The 27,148-nt window shown below is 35.2% G+C and overlaps 2 protein-coding genes across 3 annotated transcripts; one reads left to right on the forward strand and one right to left on the reverse strand.

Moving 5' to 3' along the window:
• Nucleotides 1-25: 25 nt before the first annotated feature.
• On the reverse strand, nt 26-4,515 carry LOC128996986 (protein KRTCAP2 homolog). 2 transcript variants are annotated; one of them, XM_054422556.1, is made up of 6 exons: nt 4,367-4,515; nt 3,009-3,163; nt 1,199-1,262; nt 866-932; nt 290-429; nt 28-158 (listed from the first exon to the last, which is right to left on the reverse strand). In XM_054422556.1, exons 1-5 carry the CDS (start codon nt 4,368-4,370, stop codon nt 321-323), a joined length of 399 nt encoding a protein of 132 aa, XP_054278531.1. In that variant the 5' UTR covers nt 4,371-4,515; the 3' UTR covers nt 28-158; nt 290-320. The 2 variants fall into 2 exon arrangements, with proteins under 2 accessions (XP_054278530.1, XP_054278531.1); XM_054422555.1 differs by having other exon boundaries at nt 26-429.
• Nucleotides 4,516-21,615: 17,100 nt separating this feature from the next.
• On the forward strand, nt 21,616-25,593 carry LOC128996795 (cyclin-dependent kinases regulatory subunit-like). Its single transcript, XM_054422270.1, has 3 exons — nt 21,616-21,980; nt 23,614-23,741; nt 25,426-25,593. The coding sequence occupies exons 1-3, from the start codon at nt 21,922-21,924 to the stop codon at nt 25,518-25,520; spliced, it is 282 nt and encodes a 93-aa protein (XP_054278245.1). The 5' UTR covers nt 21,616-21,921; the 3' UTR covers nt 25,521-25,593.
• Nucleotides 25,594-27,148: the final 1,555 nt, after the last annotated feature.

The following is a 27,148-nucleotide window of genomic DNA, read 5'->3' on the forward strand; positions in this document are numbered from 1 at the left end:
CTTTGAGAAAATTCGACAGCACAGAAATTTTATTAACTTGAAGTATTGTTAACACGTTTACAATGTCTTTTTAATTATTTTCCGTATTTATCTGACCTTTCCACTTCCCATGTTATTGCTCCAGGTTCAGGTCGCATAATGATAATTCTTCATCAGTTCTGTGAAACAAGATTCACAATATTCAGTCACTGTTACAATGGGTTTGAAAAAATTGCAACTGAATCATTTCAGACTTAATTTTTTTGCTTCAAGAGAGCACAGGTATAAAATACTTGACAATTATATTTACAATAAATGCAGACAACGTCACGGGGAATGTTTTATTTCTTCTTCTTACTGGGAGCAGTGTAGGCCGGTGCTGCTGGACGCTCATGAGTCGCTTGAGAAATGCGGTTGATGAAGTACAAAGCAACCACCGAGAAGAATAAGCTGGAAACAGGATAATTTTGTTATACAGTAGAATCTCATTAATGGTGGCTGTGAGCTGATATTACAGGGTTTCAACAGAAAACACAATTTCATAAAATAGCTTTTATCATTCATTTTTGGTCACTAAAGAAGAAATCCAATCTTAATTAAAAAATTCCATTTTTTTCTGAGTATTTTTTTTTTCGAAAGAGGTGGAGTTAACCTAAGCAAGTTTAAGACCAAGGACTAACAGTTACCGTACACAAATAAAATATCACAGCATAACACAGATGTTTTGTGCTAATAGGATGTCCAACAAAAGACAAAACTCCTAATGTGCCATTCAGTGTAAGTTACTGATAGTTGATGGAGAGACAACAGTATGTTATCCTTGCAATTTGGCCCAGTTAGTTAAATAGGGAGACTGTGAGTTAATGACAACAATGTAAAAACTAACCAAGTCGTAGTGCAGACCCGATGAATCATGCCTGCGGCAAACAATGACGTAACAAGGCATAAAACAACTGAAACAAAACACAAACATGAAAAGTAGGAAATGAATTCTAAAAACACTAACATTTGATAAAATATATTAATTACATTATAGTAAAACTATTTAAGAATTCCATACACTCTAGTCATCTAAATAGATCCGGCGGGAATTTGACTTAGAATTTGATCTTTGAAATTGTAGGTAAAATCCTAGTTCAACTCTTCAATATGAATGGACCTTATAGGTACTTGCAATACATTATATTATTTCTTAAAATTTAATGGAAATTTAACTTACCTTCTGGGAAAAGTTTTGTTTGAAATCCTTTTCCAAAAATGATTGATTCAATGTTTCCCACCGCCTTGGTTGGGTTAAGGAATAAGCTGCATTTTTATTGGTTTAGTACACTGTATCAACAATTCTATGACACACAAGTAAAATATTGTGTACTAGTGTACATGTTGCTCGAATTCGAGCAATTGCAATGTATTACAGGAGTTATTTAAAAACGAATAACAGTCATATTTACAATGAGTTTAAAAGAGTCAACTCAAAGATTACCGGTGTGTAACTCAGACCATGTTTATCTTCGTTATTGATAAACCTAAAGCATTCCGGCCGGTTTTCTCCTTCTCTAAATGCCTCGCTGTACAGGCAACACAGGTCATTGATAGAGGGCCAATTGAGAACAAAAAGTCGTTTTGGGGTGGTGTTAGGGCGCATTTGTAACCTAATAGTTGAGTGTGTCCAGGGTCAGGTGCCGACTGTGATGAGTTAAGCCTAATACGCGCCACTGATCTGTAGCTGCGGTCGTTATCACGATTACGCCTCCTGTCTATGTTTCGTTATCGTCGCGTTGGAGACATTTAAAAGAAAAAAACAACAACAAATAAACAAATTATAGGTACACAAAAACACTATAAATGCACAAATTTAAGTTAGAATCATGCTAACCCGATCCGTCATAGCGACACAAAACAACCATAAATACACAAATTTAAGATAAAACCATACTAACACGATCCGTCTTGGGGGTTATGTTTACACAAACTCAAATAGTAAACAAATGTACTCAATGCGTTTCATTGAATTGAAAAATAAATAACAGCAATTAAATTATACAGCTGATCAAAATGTAAACAATTATGTTCCTCATAAGGATAACATGGGAAGTTTCAAAGCCACTGGGGCAGAGCCCAAAGGACTTTTTCAAAAATGTAAGGCCAGTTTGCAAATCTACGCGACACGCTCTTTCCAGTGAGACGTCAATGGATGAAATCGGTTAATAAATGGCGGAGGAGTTCAACCGACAAAGTTTCATGTAGCGTATTAATTATATAGATTTATTACTTGTTAAACTTATTCAATTTAAAAGGAAGGATTAAATAGTATGGTTATTACAAGTGTGTAAATGGGACTGGTAGTAATTTGATTAAAGAATGTAGCAGTCACCAAAACAAAACGTCAAATACTGCACAGACCCGCCCACCTCCTGGTTTAGGCTGTGCAGCATGTTATGGAAATAACACAATTCCAGATTTTATGTGTCCATTAGCATAGTAACTCAAGTAAAAATGACCTGACGTTGATGAAATTTTGTACAAACTCGTAAATCTGAGTTTATTCTAAAGAGTTTGCTACCAGCATGATCTGATTATGGGCCGGTTGATTAAAAAAAAACTGTTAACTGACATTTTAAATAAAAAACCTAGCATCCTAATTTTTTTTGAAATTACATTATTGACTTTAAACTTCCTTCAACCCCTGACAAAAATGGCCTACCAAGATATACAAAATCTTCTCACAGACCAATTTTCAAACTATATTTTACACTCCATTTTTATTGTGTTTTCATGTTTCTCTATCAAGATGAGTTTTTAGACATATATATCTTATGTGGTTGAGTTTAGAAAAATATGTTGCCTTAACTAACACGTCATGACTTGGATGTTGCCTTACTTTTGGTCTGACTGCTTAAAGTAGGCCTGCAAAGTAAAGCTTGAATTAAATCGTTTGCTTTTTGAAGCATAATTTAGATGCTGGTGTATCAGTATCTGTAAACTGCCTGAAAAGACATAAACTAAGCTTATTAATTTTCAAAGGATACTGTAAGAACAAGAACAAACAGCACAGATGCCAGGTAACCACCGAGGATAGTGTGGAGCTGCGAAGAGCCTAGCCACTGTCGATACATCTGCATTCCGGAGAACAGCAATACTGTCAGGATAGATGCCAGGATAAATGATGTTCCACTTGAGGCAGCTGAAACAAAAATATATAACTTACAACTTAAAATACAGGTTAAGTAACAAACTTTAAAACTTAATGCCCTCATTCTTATTCTGTAACTTACTGTAGTTTAAACTTAACTGATTCAGTTGTGTTTAGCAATTTAAGCTTGCTACTTTTCAAATTGAAATCGAGTTGCCAGTATAGGCTACCTAGGTACAAAGGCGATATTAGGTCTACAATGTTTGAGCTTACAAAGACCTTAATAACCGGCTAGTAGCTATAGTGTCTCGAGTTTCGGTCAGGAACCCATGAGAAACCTCTATAGCGAAGGAGGGGGGGGCCGGACGTCCACTCTTCTCTAAAGGGAACACCATTACCGGAACGATATGAAGTGAAGCCATCGGTGTACGTGACGTAGTGGTTTGCATACTCAACTGATGTCCATGAGGTATCCAGATCAAATCCCACCAGTGACATTAACTTTTTGTCAATGATTTTGCTTAGAATGTGATTACTTCTTAACCGTAAGTTACATCTTTTGTTGGAATTCGAAGCATTTATAATTTTAATTTATGAACAGAACTATTTTATTTTTATTAGTAAACCGTCATTTGATTTTTATCTTGTATCTTTTTATACTATCAGCAAGTTTGGTTGGTTAAGTTAGCTTAGGTTATGCCATCTTAAAACAGTAATTATAAAATTAATTTTATAATTAAGAAGTTAACTTAGATTTAAATATAGGCCTAACTTACTAAAAAAATAATTGTATATAGGCTAACTAAAAATTTAAAATCTTAAATTGACGTAGGTCTAAGGGGCCCTCCCACAATCTCCCACTCCTTTGCAGAAAAGGTTCTCATCGGTTTCTGACCAGAAAACTGAGACGCTAATGGCCAGTAGCTTGTGAGCATGCATGCAATTTTGATTGGCCTCTAAAGAAATGTTGTGCTGCTGGTGCAAATAATTAATGAAGTCTATAAAGACCCTGCAAGTAGCAGAAACATGTGAATGCTGCCAGTGACATTCTCTAATAAATGTTAACAATTTCTTGCCGTCAAACTAAGTTAAAATGTCACCAAATCCTATAGCATATAAACTTCATGCATTTCAATATACACAAATTAAGATGGCCCGGCTTCAAGCTAAACTTATCATCAGAACACTAGCCTATGTTACTACAATTTGAGAAGGAACAAACACTGTATTAACTCAAAGATTAAAAGGATTTACCCATTTTCAAGAAGCTCCAACAACTTATCACAATCTCCAACGGATTTCAAACGTAGACTTATTTGTTTAGGCCCTACTTTATTTTACTTAAAAACTTAAATCATAACCTAACCCTTGGGACTTGGGAGGAGTTGATGTTGTTGATGTGTTGTTGTGTTGTGTTTTTGAAAATTGCAAACGTCAGCATGAAGTAAACCAGCGTTGCCAATGTAAGCAAAAAGCAAAATCTAAAGAATAGTGTAATCATTATATTACTTCATCTATGTTATTACTCGTTTCTGGGGTTAATGGTCATTGGTCATAAGCACGAATACTTAAAAATGTTTTATTCTAGTATTAGTTTTTTTAACAGAGTGCCAGGCTTACAAGTGACACTGGGATTACATCGCAGATGGAACAGCTTATTTTGCACCCTCATTCACAGGTCCTTATTCTCCATCAAATTCCAGGTCCTAGGTGAACCATGAGATCCTTTTGCCTATATGGTAACCTTTTCTTCCCTTTGATCTTCAGTCGATAGGCCAAGGCATCTCATGCAGACCTTGTAGGGCTGGGCACATAAATATCACGTGGAATGCTGTATCCTCTCCTCTCCAGATTTCCTACATAAGAGGCTTTCAACTTGAATTCCCATCTTGTGTAGATGTCCGCGGAATACCCAATGGCCACTGATAAGACCAACTACCTACCGCAGGGTCTTCCTATTCAGCTATTTCTGTAGCATTCTCTTTGACTGCATGCTGCCATTATCATGTCCAGGAATTGTCCGTCAGGGTTTGAGTTTTCCCAGTGGTCCGTGTCAAGGTCAGTATGCAACTTGAGGCCTTCTTGATCATTGCCGCCATTGATGTGGGAACAAACGCTGATACCTTCACAGCTTTCACGAGATCTCTCGCTGGGACAAGCTGTAGCGAGATTTCCCCGAAGGGACTCAACTCCTGATGCTTGACGGCTCCGTGTTTAGCCCGGACGTGTTTGACGCGGACACCCTCAAAATGGTGGTGTGCGCGGACGGACGCTTTAGAAATCCCCGCGCCAAGGCCGGTTGGGTAATTCGGCACCTTTCGCCCCCATTATCGAGTAAGGACGCTCGGTGGCGTTTACCTCACAACACAAAGATTTATAATTATCTTAACCAGAACTGGCCCGTAGCTACCAGTGGGAGAAAAAACTTTTATTTATTATTAATTCCATTCGGATTTCAAAAATGAAACATTATTATTATAAGACCTGTATAATTGCAAGCACGTTGCAATGTGCAACGGAATCTATACTATTATAAATTATAAATATTGGTTCTAGTAATCACTTTTAAATTTAACAATCTATCTATCTATATATATAATACGCTAAGCCGATTTTTGTGAACAGAACTCCTCCCTCATTTTTGGACCGATTTTGATGATTAAAGTGTCAAAAAAATTTCCCTGATCTGTAGTTTTGCAAAGTGTTTTTAGTTTTTTTTATATATTAATTAGTTTGGGCAGGATCTTCCATCAAAGTTGGATTTTCTCCCATAAGATTAACATGGGGGAATGTAAATATTTATTTGGAAACTTTGTCTCCACTAATTTGAGAGAACGGCTGGGCGTAGAAACTTGGTGGAGGTGTCCAAAGAAAGGTCTTGGTCTCTAGATTAGTTATCAAAAGAAAAACTACGTAAATTCGCTTAAGGCTCTACCCCAGAAGCCTCCAAAGATCCCTCGACAGATTTGTTTACATTTTGGTCATGTGGATAATACTTTTTAATAAAACAGCTGTTAATTTTAAAATTGTATTTTAAACAACACACATTTATTGGAAGTTACTGAATAGTCTAAAAGAAGTATTTGCAATGTTATTTTCTGATTTTAAAATTGATTTTCTTTTGTATCATGTCATGTGTTGCAATATAAAGTTCCATTACGAAATCAGTGGAAAATCCTTTTATCACAATAACTCTTGCAATTATTTCTTATTGAACTATCTTATATCTATTCTACGGGTTGGCGTCTGCCTTTTTCACACCTTTTCCCTATATTTTATCATATTATTCTAGACGGATCATCATAGGTTCTTGAGATTATTGTCGACATGCTTTCAATCATCGGAAAAATCTTCGATTGCGTAATACTAACAAAATAATACAATTGCAGAAGGGCACGGTGCCCATTTGAGCAGTGTCTATATTTTGTTAAATCAATAGTGGTTTACAGCAACTGGACAAAACATTTTACAATCTATGTAGAAATATGTGCATGGTTTAGAAAGTCATTAAGCTGGAAAACTGCAATATACTGCAGACTTTTCACAGAGGTCACTTCGATGTATTCATTCAGCTTAGTGAAAACATAATATAGATATGTATACAAATGAGAACTTGAACTCTTAAAGAGCCTTTGAATGTTTTTAGACTAAGGGTTGTGCATGTTTACTAGCGCTACTCAGCAACAAAAACCATTTAATTTATCTCTAAAATATATATTCTTAAAGTGCACTGAGCAACATCCTAAAAAATCTATGTAACTTAACCATATAATATAGTTACAAAATGCTCAAACTCGCATTGTGACATTTATAATTCGGCTTATATTTCTCCAACAGAAAATTCATCTGCAGAAGAATTTTATTGTTCTCTTACCGTTTCTAATAACATCAAAACACAACAACCTTGCCTAAAATAGAACATATCTTGACAAACTATTTGTAGTGGCCTATATTACCGACCGTGGCCCACTGGGTTGGTAACATTATTGAAAATAACACCACATTTTGGCTGTGAAAATGGCCCTATGAGTAAATACTTTTTAAGCAGCTACTGTCATGACAGATAGGTTATATTCCTTTGAAACTAGATCACATTATCCTTTATAAGATACGTTGATTAACAATGCATGTGAACGTCAATATTTACGTAAAAAGTAATTTACATTGTTTTAGCGAATTTCCCATATAGGGAATAAGCTATTACCGTAGTACTCATGGTAAGACCTGGACCCGAGACCGATCTAATTTTTCATTTTGAGGTCCCTAGAGGCCAAAAACACCATCCGTTCAAATTCATATATATATATATATATATGTCCGTTAGCGCGATAACTCGAGCAAAAATGATCCGATTTTGATGAAATTTGGTACAAACGTGTAAACCTACGTTTATTCGAACGAGCTCGCGATCCAGCATAATCGGACCATGGGAACGGGGGATTATGGGGGGTTTTATGGGGTAAAAATGGGTTTTTCCCATTTTTGAACCTAAAAACAAAAAAATTTGTGATTTCTTTCTAAAACATTTTGTAGAGCTTAAAAAAAGAAATAATTTAGTATATTGAAGCGCTGTTGTATGCCTAACGGTCACGGAGAAAATTCAAAAATAGTGTAATTAAAAATTCCCATGTTATTCTTATGGAGAAAATGAAAATTGTTGTAGTTTACTTGTTTATGGGTATATATTGATAAAATTTGGCAAATTTATTTATTTCATCCTATACTATTGATGTATGGTCAAAAAACACTTTTTACCTTCCCCGTAGCAGCAAACCTAAGCACTTGTTAAATCTAATGTTATTTAAATAGGGAATAATATGTCTTATTTATGGAAATATTTTAGTAAAAATGTAATCAGACAAGTTGGAATTCGCTTAGTCTGCAGGTTTGCTGCGGCGGGGGTATTTTGCTTTTTGGAATTGCCACATTACTATTTTATTCGCATCATTTGTTGCCAATGAAGCTGCACGACCATATAAATGAGGAGGCCCCTAACAGTTCAAGAATAAAAGCCAATTTCACTTCAAGTATATTCCACTACACCTAACATTCCATAGATAGATTATATTGACAACTTTATGTAACTGATAAGGCTGAAACAACTAACTGACATCCCCCATATGTCTAGGAATTCCACCTTTAACAGTAACCCCACAACCAAATTTCTCAAAACTGTGCTAGAGGGTTATTCATTGGCACAGAAGTACGATATGAACTGACGCGACGTGACGAAGGAAAAATCAAACTTACACTGTAACGGATGTACCTCCCTTTGAAGATAGTACGTGTCTTCCCAACAAACAGATTTTTTCCAAATAAAATCATAGATTAATCTGCATTACACTGATGAAATCACGGAAGTGTTTAGCTACAAAAGATCCACCAATATAATTTTAATGCTATTTAAAGGTTCTTCCAAAGAAAGAGATACCTGATAGCATACTAACAACGCCGATGACTTGCAATATGGGAAATATTTTATTCATTAAATGATCAACCATATTTTGGTAACTAACGCAATTAATATCATTATTGTTTTTACACTTATTAATCTTCAAACAAGCTAAATGCTCAAATTATGTATAATTTTACTCAATTTATCGCAGTTAGATGAATTAGCGTAAGCCTTGAAAGTATCCGTCGATTTCGACGGGTTTCACCTAGTCTATTATATCTATTATATTATTAAAGTGATACAATCAAATTTTATGTAAACGCTTAAGGCCATTTACCATATAAAAATATAGGCATATAGCATATCAAAATGAAGCTTAGAGTGTGTAGATTTGCCGAAAAGTATTGATATCCATGGACGAATTACCTAAGGGCTCTCCCCCACTGGCTGATTTCCAAAGGGCTACGCCTTGCATGTTTTGGAAGTTAACATTATTCGATTAATTTAGTGAACAACAGCTGGCCAATGCAATTGACAATATAGGTTGTTTGTTTACATTTTTGTTTACTTATTTTTTATTTACTTTTATGTTCTTAAACGAGGTACGGTGAATGGACAGTCAGTGAATAGCCCAGTCAATAAATGTTTTTTATCGCAACTAAATGGTGGAAAGCTGGATTTTTTATATGTGATAGAACCACATGAGAGGTGTATTTTCCCAAAAGTCCCCACTTCTACCCCTTGAGCTTTCCCCCCCACCCCCCTACAAACATAGAAATTGCAGTGTTTTACTTAATTGGTCATAATTCGAATTCTATGTAAGCTATCGAGCTGCAATTTGTTTTGTTTTATTTCTGATTAGTTTTCCTACAACTTTTGTATTTACAACATTTTTCTAAAACCAATACTTAGGGAGATATAAAGTTTAAACTTCGTTAAAAGCTTTGTTTCAGAGTGCAAAATTTTATTTTTCTCTATGTATACTTTTAATTAGAAATAATACGCAAATATGGTTCGAACAAAAGTTTTAGTACGTTTTTCAAGGTTTACAAATATATTATTGGTTAGTCATCTAGGTGACCGGGTGAAGAGCTGGGCGTCAGCAAAGAGAGCGCGTGCGGGCTAGTTCAACACCTCTGCGCTGCGTCATCGCACCTACCCCAACCAATAAATGCAAAAACTGCCTTTTTCCGTAGCTAAATAGTGGAAAGCTGAGTTTGTTATATGTGATGAAACCACTTACTTGTATTTTCAAAAAGTTTACGATTATCCACCTTGAGCTTTTTTCCCCCAACCCCTTCCAAACCTGGAAATTACAGTCGTTCACTTTACTGGATATAATTAAAATTCTACGCATGCCATCGTAGTGAAATTTGATTTGTATTATTTGTAATTAGTTTATATTCAACTTTTGTACTAAAGGTGTTCTTATAAAACTATATCCAAAGAGATATAGCATTTTAACTTTTTTTGATAATGTTTATGTTTTAGAGTACACAATTTTGTTTTACCCTCGATATATTTTTTCCAAATAAAATACGCATAATGTGTCAGAAACAAAATTTTAGTATGTTTCTTAAGGTTTATAAATATATGTATTTGGTTGGTCATCAGAAATAACTGATGTAGTGTGGGCGTCTGCAAAGACAGCGCGTGCAGGCTTCTTAAAGCATCCGCGCAGCCCCGCCCGTCGATGCATAAGGACCGGCACCGCTAAGTTCTCAACTGTTTCATACAAATCCTAAGACTTCCTAATTTATAGCCTAGTTTACTACCAAAAGAATCTGTTTCCAAGCTAAACCGTGACTAAATGAAGCTTCTCGCTGTCAGTAAAAAGTTTTCGTTGACCCACTAATCCTTGATACAAACTGCGTCCTATTATTGGTATGTCCCTCTCTTCACGCTTCCCACTAGCAAGGGTTAGCCTTCTGCTCTGCCACGAGTTGTAAGCCTGTGTTAAAATAATATCACGAACAACGTATAGAAAACTGTCGGTAATATTATTTTATAAGCCATTTTTAATCATGATAATGAATACAAATTAAAACCAGTCAATGTTAAAACAAACTTTTGTATTAATTCTATATAGAGGAGATTTTAAAACTCTTAATAAGCGCCTTCATCTTTATTAGCGATGTTAAACGTGTGCATAATGTCTACCACTAACCAATAAATAACTATTATGCTGACTCATTTTTAAGATAACATGAAAACAATCAAATATTAGAGAACAGAACGTCACCAGGATTATGAAAAAAAAACAATTTGATTGACACCTCTTCACAATATGTTAAGAAAGGAAATTTGAATAATTTGCCTGTATGTATCCCGTAAATAGTCTTGCCTGCATGTATGGGGACACAAATACAGTGTTTTACTTACTTATTTATAACTTTTGGATATATGCCTTATTACATTAATTAATTGGAAAGTAAATAAAATAAAATACGTCTAATAGTCTAACACTTAAAACATAAATTTACACTTATAATGTTACTCACAATACTGTAAATATACATAAAAGATGGTAAGTGGTGGTAGATTTCGATTCGACACTGCAATCATCCTCAGACCCATAGGTGAATTGGGTCATCATCTCATCATTGGGTTCAGTATGTTTCTTACCCAGCTTTATGTAATGTAATATATGTATCCATGTATATTATTGTCAATAGGTGTAGCCGTTGACAGAAATAATTAAATAAATTATTATTTCAAATGAGAAACGAGTTAAGACTAACAATAAATTTAAGAAATGTACAAATGATTATGTTTAATCTAATTATTATTTTTTTGCAGTTTACTGTTTAGATCTTTACTGACCGCGAGGTGCAGTTAGTATAAATCTTGCGGAACAAAGCGAGTCCCATTGGTGGTAGATAATGGAAAGCACATTGTAACGTAAGGAAGAGCAAAGAGTATGTTTATAGTAATGATTTTTAAAGTGTTTATGAGACCTAGTGTTCTATACCTCAATCTATCAAGCTTCCGTTGGTCAAAGATGAAGAAATCAAGTATTACAAGTATTGCAAGTATAACAAGTAAGTAGGTAGAGATTAATTTACCTGAACCAAAACTGGTTATAAAAAAGTAAATTATTGGGTTCCATCTAAATAATAATTGTTTTTGCAGTTCAGGTTAAGCTTGGATACAGCTTGTTTTGGTAGTAAAGTACAAAGTACAAAGCCTTAGCATCTGTATACAGCCTTTGAGAACTTAGCGATGTCGGTGCCTACGACGCGACGCATCGACGGGTGGGGCTGGGCTGCGCAGATGCTTTGAAGAAGCCTGCACGCGCTCACTTTGCCAACGCACCACACTACATCAGTTCGTTCAGACGACTAACCAAATATATATTTATAAACCGCAAGAAACATACACAAAATCTTTGTTTGAAACATTTTTCGCATTTTATTTGGAAAAAATATATAGAGGGTAAAACAAAATTGTGTACTCTAAAACATAAACATTATCAAAAAAAGTTAAAATGCTATATCTCTTTGGATATAGTTTTATAAGAACACCTTTAGTACAAAAGTTGAAGATAAACTAATTACAAATAATACAAATCAAATTTCACTACGATGGCATGCGTAGAATTTTAATTATATCCAGTAAAGTGAATGACTGTAATTTCCAGGTTTGGAAGGGGTTGAGGGAAAAAGCTCAAGGTGGAAAATCGGGAACTTTTTGAAAAAACACGTCTTAAGTGGTTCCATTACATATAACAAACTCAGCTTTCCACTATTTAGCTACGGAAAAAGGCAGTTTGTGCGTTTATTAGCTGGGGTAGGTGCGATGACGCAGCGCAGAGGTGTTGAACTAGCCCGCACGCGTTCTCTTTGCCGACGCCCAGCTCTTCACCCGGTCACCTAGATGACTAACCAATAATATATTTGTAAACCTTGAAAAACGTACTAAAACTTTTGTTTGAACCATATTTGCGTATTATTTCTAATTAAAAATATACATAGAGAAAAACAAAATTTTGCACTCTGAAACAAAGCTTTTAACGAAGTTTAAATTTTATATCTCCCTAAGTATTGGTTTTAGAAAAATGTTGTAAATACAAAAGTTGTAGGAAAACTAATCAGAAATAAAACAAAACAAATTGCAGCTCGATAGCTTACATAGAATTCGAATTATGACCAATTAAGTAAAACACTGCAATTTCTATGTTTGTAGGGGGGTGGGGGGGAAAGCTCAAGGGGTAGAAGTGGGGACTTTTGGGAAAATACACCTCTCATGTGGTTCTATCACATATAAAAAATCCAGCTTTCCACCATTTAGTTGCGAAAAAGGGTGTTTTATTGCATTCATTGACTGGGCTAGAAGCTATTTCTAGCTGTTTGTTACAAGTAAGTGATTAAGGTGTTCGAAACACGATGAATATGAGATAAACAAACCATGTATGTTGGGTATTTACTCAGAGGAGGTACAGAAGAGGCTACGATGACAGCTGTGAGCTTCTTATTAGCTGAGGGAACGCCATTACCGTAACAAAACGGACAATTGCCATCGGCCTCGGTGGTCTAATGGTTAGCGTGCTGGGCTGATATACTGTAGGTCCCGGGTTCGAATCCCGCTGGTAGCATTAGCTTTTTGTCCAAGATTTTTTATTATCAGCAAGTTTGGTTGGTTTGGTTCGGTTATTACAGTTTAATTTTATTATTAAGTCATTATAAAATTTTAATTGAGCAATTTCTAGTTTTATTTAATAAACAGAATTATTTTTCCGATTACTAAGCTTTTGTTATATTATTTCTTTATCAGCAAGTTTGGTTACTTCGGTTAGGTTATGATAGTTTAATTTTATAATTAAAAAATAATAAAATTGAATTTGAGGCATTTATAATTTTATTTTATGAACAGAACTATTTTTGCGATTAGTAAACCTTCATTGCCAAAGTGCTCTCTACTACAGCGCTGTTCACGGAGGAATTTAGAACTAAATGCCTCATTCGTACCTCCCCTAAGTCAGACCCATGTATGTTGTTCGTTCCAAGAGGTTATCACCGATCTTTAACATCAGGTCGCCAATTCATTGAAAAATATTTAAGTAAAGTATTAAAGACGTCGTGAAAGAGAGCGGTGAGCTCAGATACAATCGTACGCACCTCGGCCACTTTAGACGTAAGGTATGAAGGTTCCACTGCCTTTGACATCCTTTCAGATGACAATTTCTCGAACTTGGGCCCTTGCAATGAAATGGGGAAATTCAAAGTTGATTAAATTAATTTAGACTTCTGTTTACCCATGAATTCGTGGGTAGAACCTCTTGTAAAATTAAAAAAAATGAAAGTAAAGCCTTTAAATTTTAGTATTACCATAGATAAAACATACTCCTTGTGTTGGTTAGTCTATGGTATTACATCAAATATTGCACATGCTTATGAACAATGAACCTGAGCATGTTCCATAACAATTTACTTGATAATGATTACTTAGGTGTTGTCTATTTTACAATCAAAATTTAAACTTCACTTTTAGTCCTGAACCACGGTTGGGAACAAGACTGTTTCATGATTCTCAGCCTGTATTTTATATACTGCTTTACTGCGGTTCCGGATTCTTTTAATTATGACACATCCATATACTGTATATTAACTAGGTGGTGTTTGCAGAGGCATTTACAAAATTGAGCGGAGTCATCAGGGTTCCATATAGTATATTGTTATATTGACCTTCACCATTGAGCTTCATAATTATTTTTACCAACAATTTTAAGTGAAGGAAGAGAACGTTTGTGTAAAGATAGGTATTGATACACGTTGTTCGTAATGAAGGGGAGTAAAAAACACAGATAGAGATGTAATTTTAGACATTTTTCCCTTGTCTGTGGTTCTAGCTAGCTATAACCTAGAAATAAATCCTTAACAGTTTCGGATTCCACCATTTTGGCTACTAATTACTGCATAAGAGGACAGATGGTGAGTACATCAGCGAACCACGAAATATATACGAAAAATATCGTTAAAAAAGTTATATTGACATTCACATTTGCATTGATTCAAGCGTTTAAACCATAACCCATGTGTTCCACGTTTATAATTGTATAAGCAATCGGAGCTGCACGATTTTTATTTCAGCTGCAGTTTTTTAATACGGACAAAATGAGAGTTTAAAAATAAGAAATTAAAAAAAATATTATTGTAGGCCTAAAACTAAAAAAAATATATAATTATTTTTTTAATTAAACTGTCATAACCTAACCTAACTAACCAAACTTGCTGATAATGACAAAATTGAATGAAGGTTTACTAATAGAAAAAATAGTTCTGTTCATAAAATAAAACTATAAATGCCTCAAATTAAATTATATATTTTTTAATTATAAAATTAAACTGCCATAACCTAACCAAACTAACCAAACTTGCTGATAATGAAAAAATTAAATGAAGGTTTACTAATCGAAAAAATAGTTCTGTTCATAAAATAAAACTATAAATAGCTCAAATTCAGTTTTATAGGGTTTTAATTATAAAATTTAACTGTTATAACCTAACAAAACTAACCAAACTTGCTGATAATGCAAAAATCTTGAACAAAAAGTTTGTGCCCCCGATGGGTTTCGAACCTGGTACCATAAGTTTAGATGCCCGGTACGCTACCCACTAGACTACCGAGGCCGATGGTTTCACACAGTTTCATTGCGCTAATGGTGTTCCCTCAGCCAATAGAATGCTCTCATTTTGTTCTTATTAAAATAACTGCAGCTGAAATAAAAATTGTGCATCGGAGCTGGGCTATAATGCCGTTATTGTAAATACAAAATTAATGTAGGTTAAGATAAGGTTTCCGTCATAAATATGACATATTTACGTAAATAAAATATACATGTTGATCTTTAATAGCTTATGTTCTTTATTTTCATACCTACTAATAATTGTTGCGGCACTTGATGCGCCAATGTTTTGGTAATAATACAAACTAACACTTTCAACTAAACTATGATTTTATTGATGTAGATATGATATAAGCAAATTATATCAGTGGACTGTATAGTGAAACTGTAATAAATTAATTTCTATAACGAAACTACTAAATGTGGATTAAGAGTCATAATTTAAAACGAATGAAATACGTGAGATGCTGAAAGAAAACAATGTTACTCGGCTGACACGACAATCAGTAGGCTACTGATCATATAGACCACAGACCACATAGGACTACCACCCCACGGTCCTAGATAGAAAAGGAGTTTTTGTGACCGTATTTGTTCTTTACGCAGAAGGAAGGTCTCAACTGCTTTGTTAAGAAGCCGACTAATTGCCCTAGCAGAACGAATGAGTGGTTTATGCGATCGTAAACAACTCTAGATGTTTGACAATATTTGAAATTTAGAAACGTAACTATCTCCTAACAGCATAAATATAAATATACCCAACAGATCAATTAAATACACTCTCCCCAACAATGATTGTTTCAAGCAAAAAATACTCATAAATAAAAAATGTTTGAATGAACAGTATACAAGTATTTGACAAAAATCGTTTACGCCATCTTTAATTTTGGACTTCAGAGACTCCGATTTCTTTACACCGTTTCGCTAGTAAATGCACACAATTCTTAGTCAAAATAACCAATCTTTAATTAAGCAATTTTCTTAGGGTTGCCTTACGGATTTACTCGACTATATTCAAATCTTTGAATTATGTTTCAATTGTTTACTTATTAGTTCAGAATATTTTGAATACACAGAAATGTATGTTGATGACTAATGCTGTGAATACAATTCAGTGACATAAGAACCAAAAATCTATGTAAATAATACACCGCCTCAACAAACCTGCAGACTTTGCAGAATTTCCATTTACCGGGTTCGATTTTTACTAAAATATTCATAAAAAACTGTAAGCTCTACAAAATGGCTTGGAGGGAAATTATAAAACTTTGTTTTTTTAGGGTCAAACATGGGAAAAATCAATTTTTCACCCCGTAAAACACCCTAACAAAACGAAAAAGTAAATTGGTCCTGGATCTAGTCTTACCATGAGACCTACTGTAATTGCTATATGGAATATATGGGAAATTCGCTAAAATTAGAGTTTTGTCTGTACATGGCTTAGAATGATATATGTTTCGGATAGTTTCATCGTATGGAACGAGTCATACGATAGGAAAGCAGAAACGCGTGCTTACTCAATTTCTGCCTGTCTGTGACGCACAAGATGTTATTTTACGCTCTCTTCGACGGGAAAACGAACAAACATATCACGATGAAACTATTTTGATGTATTCTCTACAAGCTTGAGAAGGCTTTTAATTACTTGAAACGTGCCAAAATGTAAACAACTCTGTGGAGGGATCTTTAAAGGCTTCTGGGGCAGAGTCCTAAGGGATTTTGCTTAGTTTTTTTTTTGATAACTCATCTACAGACCAAGACCTTTCTTTGGACACTTGTAGGCCTACCAAGTTTCTACGCCGAGCCGTTCTCTCAAATTAGTGGGGACAAAGTTTCCAATTAAATATTTAGATTCACTCATGTTAATCTTATGGGAGAAACTCCAACATTGATGGCCTGTAGGGAAAAGCCGGAGGACTTTTATTACAGGTATTGGTGAACGGGGTACACAAAAAATACTTTATTTTGACTCGTCGTTTGTAAAAATCCGTCCATTATTAACGGAGGAGTAGTGTTTCGTAGAAATTGCCTTCACGTATTATACATATAAGGATACTATTATAAAGAAGAGGTGGTGTCTGTGTGTTTGTATGAGATAATCTCAAAAACTACTGAACCGACTGGGCTCAAATTGCACACAACTGTAGCTACAGCTCCAAGGATACATATAGAACTATTCCCGCTTCGATATTGTCCTAGGGCTCTGCCCCGTGGGCTTTCAAAAATTTGAGGTGAGAGATTTAAAAGTAAATATTGATTGATGGTATCCATGGTAACAAAGAACAAACCTACAAAGCTCAAAAATGTAAACAAGCAGAACTAACAAACTGTCAAATGAATTTTGATTTCACAATGCCACACAGCTGGTTCAAACAAATTAAATACTGCACGAATGTTAGAACAGAGAGGGTAAGGATTATAAATTTAAAATAATGATGTCACTAGCCCTATTGTAATAGTAGTTTACGCAACGATTGCGTAAAGACTATTAACGCGAGTTGCGTACACTACTTTACCTACGACCGTTTTTTAATTACTATCAATCTGAATTTAATTACTAACAATCACTACTGATAACTTATTAGAGAGGTTATGTTTTCGTGTATTGTCATTGCCACTGAAAGTGATGCAACGACTTGTTGTATAATCAGTTGATTTCCTGTAATTACGTGTTTGTTAAACTTCGTTAAATATTACATTGCTACCAGCATTCTTACCATAAATAATATTGTATCAGGTACAATTCGGCAAATATTTCATTTATTTTTGGATTTCCACCAACTTAATTAAGCATACACGAGTATCAACATGAACAAGTCGGATCAACAATTAAATTGGTCAACTGATCAGCTGATCAGCTGATTAGTTGACGTTCGAAGCATTACAATTTTAATTCTTTTCTCTCAATACTTGAACCTCATTGGTCCGTTACCTGTGTTGATATGAGAAAAACTATGCTGATATGAAAGTAAACAGCTGTAAAGTGAAACTTTTCAATTCTAAGAACTGGACTGAAATGGCTACTTTAAAAAACGGTCGTAGGTAAACATTATTTAACATTACTTAAATGGAGCTGTCAAACCATAATATGTTAATGTGATTTCATAAGTATATGATTCTTTCAGTTACTTCATTTGTTTATGTTTATGATCTATTATACTGAGTCTGTTCTAATATTTGTGAAATGCTGTAATAATGTTTTACTGGGAAAAATTTGTTGTAAAAAAATCATTTATAGATACCGGTATAGGAACTAATTAATATTCTACAAGGAACCATATAGGCAAAGGCTCAATCATGCTTTTTGATTATTTAAATGAAGATCTCTTAATGTATTACAGTACTATCATTAACATAGTGTATAACATTTAAAATATATGCAAAAGTATAATTCATTGGCCACATGGCACCAAGAAACGATTCTCCTTGTAAACAAATAAAATTAAGTAGCTGAACAGCATTCCTGACAACAGCAGGAGTTTCATAACAATGTTTGTTTCCATGTTAATCTTATGGAGAAATACAAAACTTTAAAGGGCCCCAGGCCTCTCTTAAATTATTTCCCTAAAAAAAAGTTTCCTGCACAACTTCACCTTACGCTCTTTTAAATGAAACCAAAAACATGTCAATCGGTTCAGTAGTTTCGGAGGAGTAATTGTCACAAAAAAACCTGCTTGCGTATTAAATAAGTATAGATAATCATTGCCGTATCAACCTAGGCCCTTATCGTGAGTTTTATGAGGTTTATTTCTTTGAATTATTTTGGTGTAAACCAGTAATATATAATCCCCCTGCCGCAGCAAATCTATAGACTGAGCGAATTTCCATTTGCCTGATTATAATTTCACAAAAATATGTTAGAAAATTACCCATAATTTTCCATATTTATTTATATTTTCCTTTTTTTCTATTTTTTTGTTTGGAACTATTGTGATAGCTTTTCGTTTATAGTGCAAACCATTAAACACATTCTTTTATTATACCTTTAAATCCATCATTGGTTTTGTATCGTAGGTAGGCCGAGCCTAAATAAGTATTAACAGTATGAGTTAACAAAAACGTACTATTATCAAGTTAAGTAATACAGTTAAATTTTGTTTCTAAATTAAATGGTAGGAGTGAAACCATTTGGTATTTTCAAAGAACCTATGTGTATCTTTTGCATACTGACCCCGTTGCAAGGCACGGGTATAGCTGCTAGCAAATACGAATAGTAGCGCTGATTTGCAGTAGTAATTCAATAAAATAACAAGCGACCGGCTGACCGGCACAACTAATTGTGACCAACGGGATTGATTTATTTAGTATCTTATATGCATTAGAAATCATGTACTACCACAAAGTCTTCTATCTACATCAATTACAATTCCATAATACCCCCACCGCAGCAAACCTGCAGCCAAAGCAAATTTCCATTTGTGTGGCTTTATTTTCAATTCAATATAATTCAATAACGTTAGGTTTAACGAGTACCTAGGTTTGCTGCCTACAGGTACAGGGAGGGTAACGAAGTGTGATTTTTAGAAAAATATTATTAGCTTAGTATGAAATAAATAAATTTGCCAAGTTTAAAGAAAATATATTCATAAACGAGCAATATTACAACAGTTTACTTATCCGACTAAATATTATAAGTAAGAAAGTTTGGATTTATGTGGATGTATGGATGGATGGATGGATGGATGGATGTTTGTGACAAGTAAACGCGAAGAATACTAAACCGACAAGGTTGAAATTTGGTATGACGATAGCTGACATTCCCGATTAACATATAGACATATTCTTACCTCAAAAATCCTTTCAGGCTCCGCCCCAGTGGCTCTGGCCATGGAGTGTCTCATGTTAACCTTATGAGTATTCATATTTAAAGAAATTAAAGAATTTTGTCAGCCTTTTCAACTGCATAAGTTGGTTATGATATTAAATAGCAAAATAGCATTAAAAAGTTATAAGGCTTGCCAATAGGGTACAGCACTATTATGTTTTTTGCATTTATGACCACAGCTAATTTGAACCAATTAGCAACAAAAAGTTGTGGTACACAATGAGAACTTTACTTTTTTCCATGGCTTAGGTGCAGTGGTAGAACATTTGGGCTATGGTAGATGTGTGTTACACTATAGGATACCGTATAAATTAAAAGACCAAATTGTCTTAAACCGCGTCTTCTCCCATAACTGCAATAAACATTTATACTTATATGCAAACCCCGTACGAAGGACGGGTACTCTGCTAGTTATAGATAAAACATAGTCTCTTAGCTATTAACCTACAAAATCAGAGCTATATTGCTTCGGTAGTTTAGGTGTGGTTGAAAGAACTGGGCGCCGGGAGGCAAAACGCGATAATTCCTCGGACGATTCGGTAACGGGGATATTCCCCGCGAGCCGGGTAGATGCAGGGAGACGTCCGCTCAGTTACCCACCCGAACCAGTTTTGTCCGGCTCACGCACTGTCCGCCTCACGCACGTCCGGGGGAAACACGGCACCATGCTTGACACCAGCCAAACCTTTGTGGCTGCATTGGCACAGCCAGCCATCAAGATGGAAACTGCTTATCCTGACGTCTTTGCCACTCTAGAGTTTACTAGAGGCTTCACTAGAGTCAGCTTTGGGGGTGCCGCTATCGCCCTTTTTTCCCCCAGCAGCCTGGTTCCCGGAGGAATTGGCTTTGCAGGGAGCAGGGTTTGGGTGCTTGGCAGCCGACGCCAGGCTCCTCTCACTTCTGGATAGCACCTTTTCGCCTTTGGCTAAAAGATCCTACCCCTCCGATCAGCTATCCTCCGTCTTCGCAAGTCACCACTGGAAAGTAGTTTTTTCGTTCCTTTCCGGTTTACGCGAGCTTGTCGTCATCGCCAGATTTCAGTTGACCTTCCTTCTCCATACGGGTCAGATCGTCTACCGTAGGGGTTCCCACTGGTTCCCAGAAGGCTCAGTTAAGACACTGAATATTAGCCCCCAGTGCCCCGAGACTCTCAGCACGGATCGCATTATACATTAGTCTAGAGCCCCCTTCACTTGGTTCTGTAGGTGGAGCTAGTGAGAGTTTAAGTTTAGGTGTGGCCAATCTTCCGAACCAACCCCACATGCGATGTTTGGCCGGAACGGTGCGAAAGGTTCTCCGACTTTCTAAACCCCCTACCTTCCTCTAGTATTCGTGGTCATAAGGGGAATTTTGTTAAATCTGGGGTTTTTGTTTTTAACAAGTCTTGTGGATTTATTCCGCTTTCAGGTATTTTAGCTTTTGTAGCATGAGGATGAAACAATCATTATATATTATAGTTAATTATTGCCAGATAGTAACAGAACAGTTCCGCAAAGACATGACCTGAGACTTGTGCTCAATGCTTTATGCCATGTGAATCGGTAAATCGAATCGAATCATCACCTTTTTTCGTTTCTTTTCTTCACCGTCCTTGACTGACAACCACCTGACAACTGACAAGTGACAATCTGACAATAGCCAATTGGCGCGTCCCAAAACTATTTGTGTTTACTTTACTAACTTACTTTGACTTTTACTTTATCAAATATCAAAACCAAACGAATTATTGGATTAATTTGTTTGATTGTGATTCGGATTCAGATTCAGATAGCGAGAGAGTTTAGTTTGTTGTGGTATTGTGTAAATACATAAACTTATTTTTTTGAGCAAAAGAAAAGAAATACCGATTACTTACAGAGACCTTGTCATAGGTATCTAACTTACCGGTATCTGTGGTAGTTGCCAGTTACCCTAGTTGGCCAACAAGAACAAACAAAAAGAAGTTTAATTTACTACCAGTGAATATGCCGAGCGATCAAATTCAATATTCTGACAGATATTCGGACGGAAAATATGAATACAGGTAAAATTGTTCTTGCTGTAAGGCTAGACTTTACTTAAACTTCGTGTACTTATAGGCCTAGGCTCTATGACTGTTGTCTCAATCTTTGACTGATGTTTCTATGATTGATTGCGTCATTTAGCTAAATAAGCATATTTACACTAGTCAAAATTAGGTAGGCTACTTTAAAAAAATTAAAATAGCCTACTTTAGGCTGTGGTAACTTATGTGAGACCCTGTGGCCATACTTTTCAAAGTCTGACGTTTCAAAGAATATGGTCACAGCCAGGGTTGCCACCTAAGGTCAGGGAAAAATCGGGACATTGCCCCCTCCCTCTCCGATAAACATTGGCTTAAATACGGGCATAAGGAACCAAAATCGGGACTGTCCCGGCAGAATCGGGACGGGTGGCAACCGTGGTCCCAGCCTACCGGTACCTAACACAGACGGTACAGGTAAGAAATACCTAGGCCTACAGTATTTTTGTGAGCAAGTTCTTGAATGCTGTGTACAATCAAGGTCTGGGTACAGTTCCGCAGAGAACCTACTATTTATAATTGGATGAATTATTCATTTGTTAACTTAGCCTAGGCTATATAGCCTATACTGTAAAGGTTTGCGTTTTAGTTTGGATTTAGGATCCAGGCCAGGCCAAGGGCTACATGTTAAAAGCTTATCCAGGTGATAGGCCTATTCTTATCTGATACTCTTTATAAATATTGTTCATTGCTCACCTGTCTTTATAATTCTCCTAGAGGTTGAAGTAGATAGACTATATTCATAAGCCTGTCTGACATCAATGTGTAACTTAACTAACTTAACTTAAGTAACTTAACTTAAAAATGATAATAATTGATGTAATCAGTAAACTGAAAGTTTTGTTGACCAAGGATGGGTACATTTTATTCTTACTGTAATACTTGACCATCCTAGTTTTACTTAAGTTACCGGTACCTAATAATAATTGTAATAATGTAAATTAATAAAATATAACTTGACAAATCTAGTAGCGCCGTTCATTGGCGCAACATTGCTACTGAAGCCCGAGCTGATGTAGAGCTCACCCTTAGTGTCTTTCTCTTGTACTAGTAAAATTACTGCGAGGACTCATTTCAACCAGCCTTATTTCACCTCAGATGCCTACAGGATTGACTTTCCCGGTTTATGATCCAAGTTACTAGTGATCGGCTGTTTTTGGTTACATAAAGATTAATTACTAACCGTTAGACCTATGAATAAGGTTCAAATTTTAAATTAAAATCAAACAGGCTACATTTGGTTTTGCATGGATAAACTTGTTTATAGTGTTAAAATGTCCGAAAATAAACCTTGTCTAGGGATGTAGCCAGACAGCTTATTTTTAGACTTCGTACACAAAGGAAATAATTGTTCAAAAATTCAAATCTTTTGTTAGTTAGAACTGCAGTTTTCCACATAAACTTATTTTTAATATTGTTTCAAGCCACAGAGGATTTAAAAATCAATGCAATGACTAATTTTAAACAGTAAACATGTTGTCATCAGAGCTTTTTCCTAAACAACCCGATGTCCAGTTCATAAAGCAAGTGACTCTAAATGAACAAGTTTTCCCGAAAAGCTTAAACATTTTACTTAGTCCAAGCCTAGCCCTGATGTGGACCTACTTTTTTTCAGACATGTTATTCTTCCAAGTGATCTGGCGAAGAACGTCCCTAGAAATCATCTGATGACTGAGACAGAATGGAGAAACCTAGGAGTCCAACAGTCCCCTGGATGGATCCACTATATGATTCACATGCCTGGTAAGACAAAGGAAATATTAAGGTTTAGCTAGTCAAAATAGTAAATTTAGTATTATATTTAAGTACTAGCCTACTTAAGTTAGGGTTCCCTTCTTGTTGCTTTTGGAATTAGTATCATGCTTTTTCATCGGTGGACATTCTGATTTGGATAGACTTAGATATTCCGGTTTTAAACTTAGAGTAATCTAACCTCTTATAGTGTATGTGAATTCCGACAGTGAAATCTCAAATCTCCTCATTTTACTGAAAGCTAGATACGTCTTGTTAAGAACATACATGCTTGATACATTTTGTTTGATTCATGCTAGCCTATTTAATAAAAAAAAAATATACCAGATAGTAAAATCCCTGCAAGCTGTTCTTTCTTATTTCAAATATTATTTTATTAAATTAATTATCCATGTAAGAAATCCTGAAAGAGTTAGAAGACGCCTGTTCAAAATTGGTTGGTTGCGATCTGAATGTTTTCAACTTTAGGCTGCTGTACCTGCTCATCCAAAATTGTAGTGCTCCTAAGTAGGGAGGCCTATAATCATAATTTTTTCGTTAAGTCTTATCCCTCAGTTTACCCCATCTAATAATATTGATAATCACGGATAAACGATTATTGAGCGGAGCGAAGCGAAGCTCTTTGGGATCAACTTCAATGCAATCTTTATAACACTTATTCTCAATAACGGCTGAACATATTTTAGCCAAACTTACCATGGTTTTTTTGTCAAATGTTTGGATGGTTTAAAGTTTAGACGTAACCAATTTCAATTTTTGAAATGCTTATAATTTTTGAGTAACTCAAAGTTTTAAATTTTAACATTGGTCTTATGGGTTGCCATGATGGTTACAAAATAACGACGTAAATGTAAATAAAACAAAGAATCATAGCATATGTTAAAATCAAGCCACGACCTAAACACGGTACAAAGGAAAAAATATTAGATGATGAAAACTAATCAAATGCCACAGAGAAAGTCCTAAGTTAACATTCAAGTCCCAATTTGGAAACAACCACTGATCGAATAGGTACAGTCATAGATAAAAAATGCGTTTTTAGGTAGAGTTTTTAACAGATTTTATTTACATAGCTAAATAAGGTTATAACAAACAATAATATTTTATCTTTAACAATTCGTCGGTGAATCAAATTCATGGATTCATCTCATAAATGGCAAACTTAAACAAGTCCACGACGTAGTAAGTGGTGAATGAAGTAGTAAAGGCTAGCAGTGCAGAGTGTGGGAACCGTTTGTGGCAGTTACATTAATGTATCTGAAACACTAAAATGGTCTAGGAAGGGAGTGAAACAAGTCTACGACGTAGTAAGTGGTGAAGGAAGTTGTAAAGGCTAGCAGTGCAGATTGTGGGAATTCTGCATTTTGTATTATATCTATAAACATTTTTTCATTTATTACTTTATAAAAAACCATGAAACATGATTGCTTCACTCAACTGGTTTTCATTGCTATGAAATCAATCCTAGTATATCGTTGTGATCATAGTATTGATATAGGAATTGAATTTGCCATACATTTGTCTACCTTCAGTTGACAAATATTCTCTGGGAAGGCCTTTTGGAATTTGGCAGAATTATCTTCATATTGAGGTTGAACTTTTGTCAGCTCTCTTCTCTTTTACTGCTTAGCTGATCGTTAAACCTAACGGTTTGGTTTGTGTTTTATTGTTGCAGAACCTCATATTCTGCTCTTCAGGAGGATGCGCACAGATATCAATCAAACTGCGCCATGTATGGTCACGTTTCCAAATTCTGTTTCTGTTGCTTAGCTGATTATTGAACTGTTCAGTTTGAATTTAAATTCTATTATTTTATAATATAAAAGTCATTTATACATACTAAAGAGAGATTGTTATTTTTATAAGTATATAAAATATTTTTTAAGTTAATTGATTGTTTATTGTACCACAGCTTTCCTGAGTTCAGGGGGGGGGGAGGGAATAAACAATATTTGTTATGTTTTCAATGGTCTTTTTAGAATGAAGATGCAGTTTTAAGACTTATTTACTCTAACCCTACTCCCTAAACTTACTCATTTAGGAGCTACATGGGGCAGAATGTATACTGCAAGTAATTTTTTCTTAGTTTTAACACGCTGTAACTCCTAAATGAGTAGCTTTAGAGAAAAATGCCAGGAATTATGCATACCAACGTTTTTAAATGGCATTTACTTTCTAAATAAATCAAAAATTGTTGGGTCTTCCTTAAGAAAAATCAATGTTTGGTGGCCATATTGCAAAAAATGCGGCTAAAATTATTTTTCAACTTGACCAGATAAAAAAAAATAAACCAGCAGGCACTCTTATATCAATCACCCTGTAGATCAGTGTCTCCCAACCAGTGTGCCGCGGCACACTGGTGTGCCGGTAGGCCTCTGTAGGTGTGCCGCGAAATTTTAAGTAGTTAAACAATTTTTGATAAAGAAAGAAACTTTTAATGAGCAAACGTCGAGCACAAATTTCCCACTAGAACTAAAACCAGGGTTTATTAAATATTTCTCACTCATTATTGGTAAATTCATACAAAATTGTTATCAAGCTCAATGTTTTATTATTATTTAAAACTTTCCACCTAATAAACACTAAATAATGTACACATGTTAGATAACAAATGTGAGTTTTATATTTTTTACCTTGGTAAATCCCCCTTTATATTATATAGGCCTACATATATACAGGGTGACAAAAAAGTCTGGAAACGGCTTAATATCTTTTTAACTAAATCCGTTAGAAAAGTCAAACTTTTCACATCATTGTAAAAAGAGTTTTTTATGCACTTACTAAATGTAATTTTTACCAACGATATTTTGTAGACAAGTGTGCCGTGACTACAAACTTGTTCTAGTTAGTGTGCCCTGAACGGAAAAAGGTTGGGAAACACTGCTGTAGATAGTCTCTGGTGTAAATAAAAAATGTCCATGTTACTATTATGGGGAATTAATCAACTGTTGTTGTTTGCTTGTTTGATATATTTTCATCAATTTTAGCAATTTTGTTTATTTAAAACTAAGCTATAAACATTTTAATAAAAAACGCACCTCATTACCTTTCCTCTAGCAACAAACCTAAGTTACTCATCCATATTACCGTATATAAATCCCAAAGTGTGGTGAGTCGGTGGCTCAGTCGTTAGTGTCGCAGACTTCGGGCCCAAGGCAGTAGTGTCGTGGGTTCGGATCCTGGTCACTGCCACTAACTTTTATCAGTACAGTTCACCTTTGTACTGTACCGGCTCACCCCTTGCTTTGCTGGATACGTTCCACGCACAGATCTGTAGTCTATGTGGACGGGCAAATGCAAGGTTAAAAGACGCCTCTTTTTTTTTTAAAAAAATTACCCATGAACTTTTGAGAAAACTACAAGTCACACCCCCATAAACCATATACTTAAAATGTTGT

Source organism: Macrosteles quadrilineatus, unplaced genomic scaffold (assembly GCF_028750875.1).
Source record: "Macrosteles quadrilineatus isolate MER2022 unplaced genomic scaffold, UCM_ALF_1.0 Scaffold_6__1_contigs__length_79288215, whole genome shotgun sequence".
In the NCBI taxonomy this organism is placed as follows: domain Eukaryota; kingdom Metazoa; phylum Arthropoda; class Insecta; order Hemiptera; family Cicadellidae; genus Macrosteles; species Macrosteles quadrilineatus.

What these genes read in the sequence shown, in the direction of transcription:
- LOC128996795 (XM_054422270.1), top strand. Translation starts at nt 21,922, where the DNA reads ATGCCGAGCGATCAAATTCAATATTCTGACAGATATTCGGACGGAAAA. An exon ending in GACGGAAAATATGAATACAG is followed by an intron (nt 21,981 to 23,613) that starts GTAAAATTGTTC and finishes ACTTTTTTTCAG; the next exon opens with ACATGTTATTCTTCCAAGTG. An exon ending in CTATATGATTCACATGCCTG is followed by an intron (nt 23,742 to 25,425) that starts GTAAGACAAAGG and finishes TTATTGTTGCAG; the next exon opens with AACCTCATATTCTGCTCTTC.
- LOC128996986 (XM_054422555.1), bottom strand. An exon ending in TGTTTGTTCTTGTTCTTACA is followed by an intron (nt 1,263 to 3,008) that starts GTATCCTTTGAA and finishes AACCCAACCAAG; the next exon opens with GCGGTGGGAAACATTGAATC. An exon ending in AACAAAACTTTTCCCAGAAG is followed by an intron (nt 933 to 1,198) that starts GTAAGTTAAATT and finishes GTTTTGTTTCAG; the next exon opens with TTGTTTTATGCCTTGTTACG.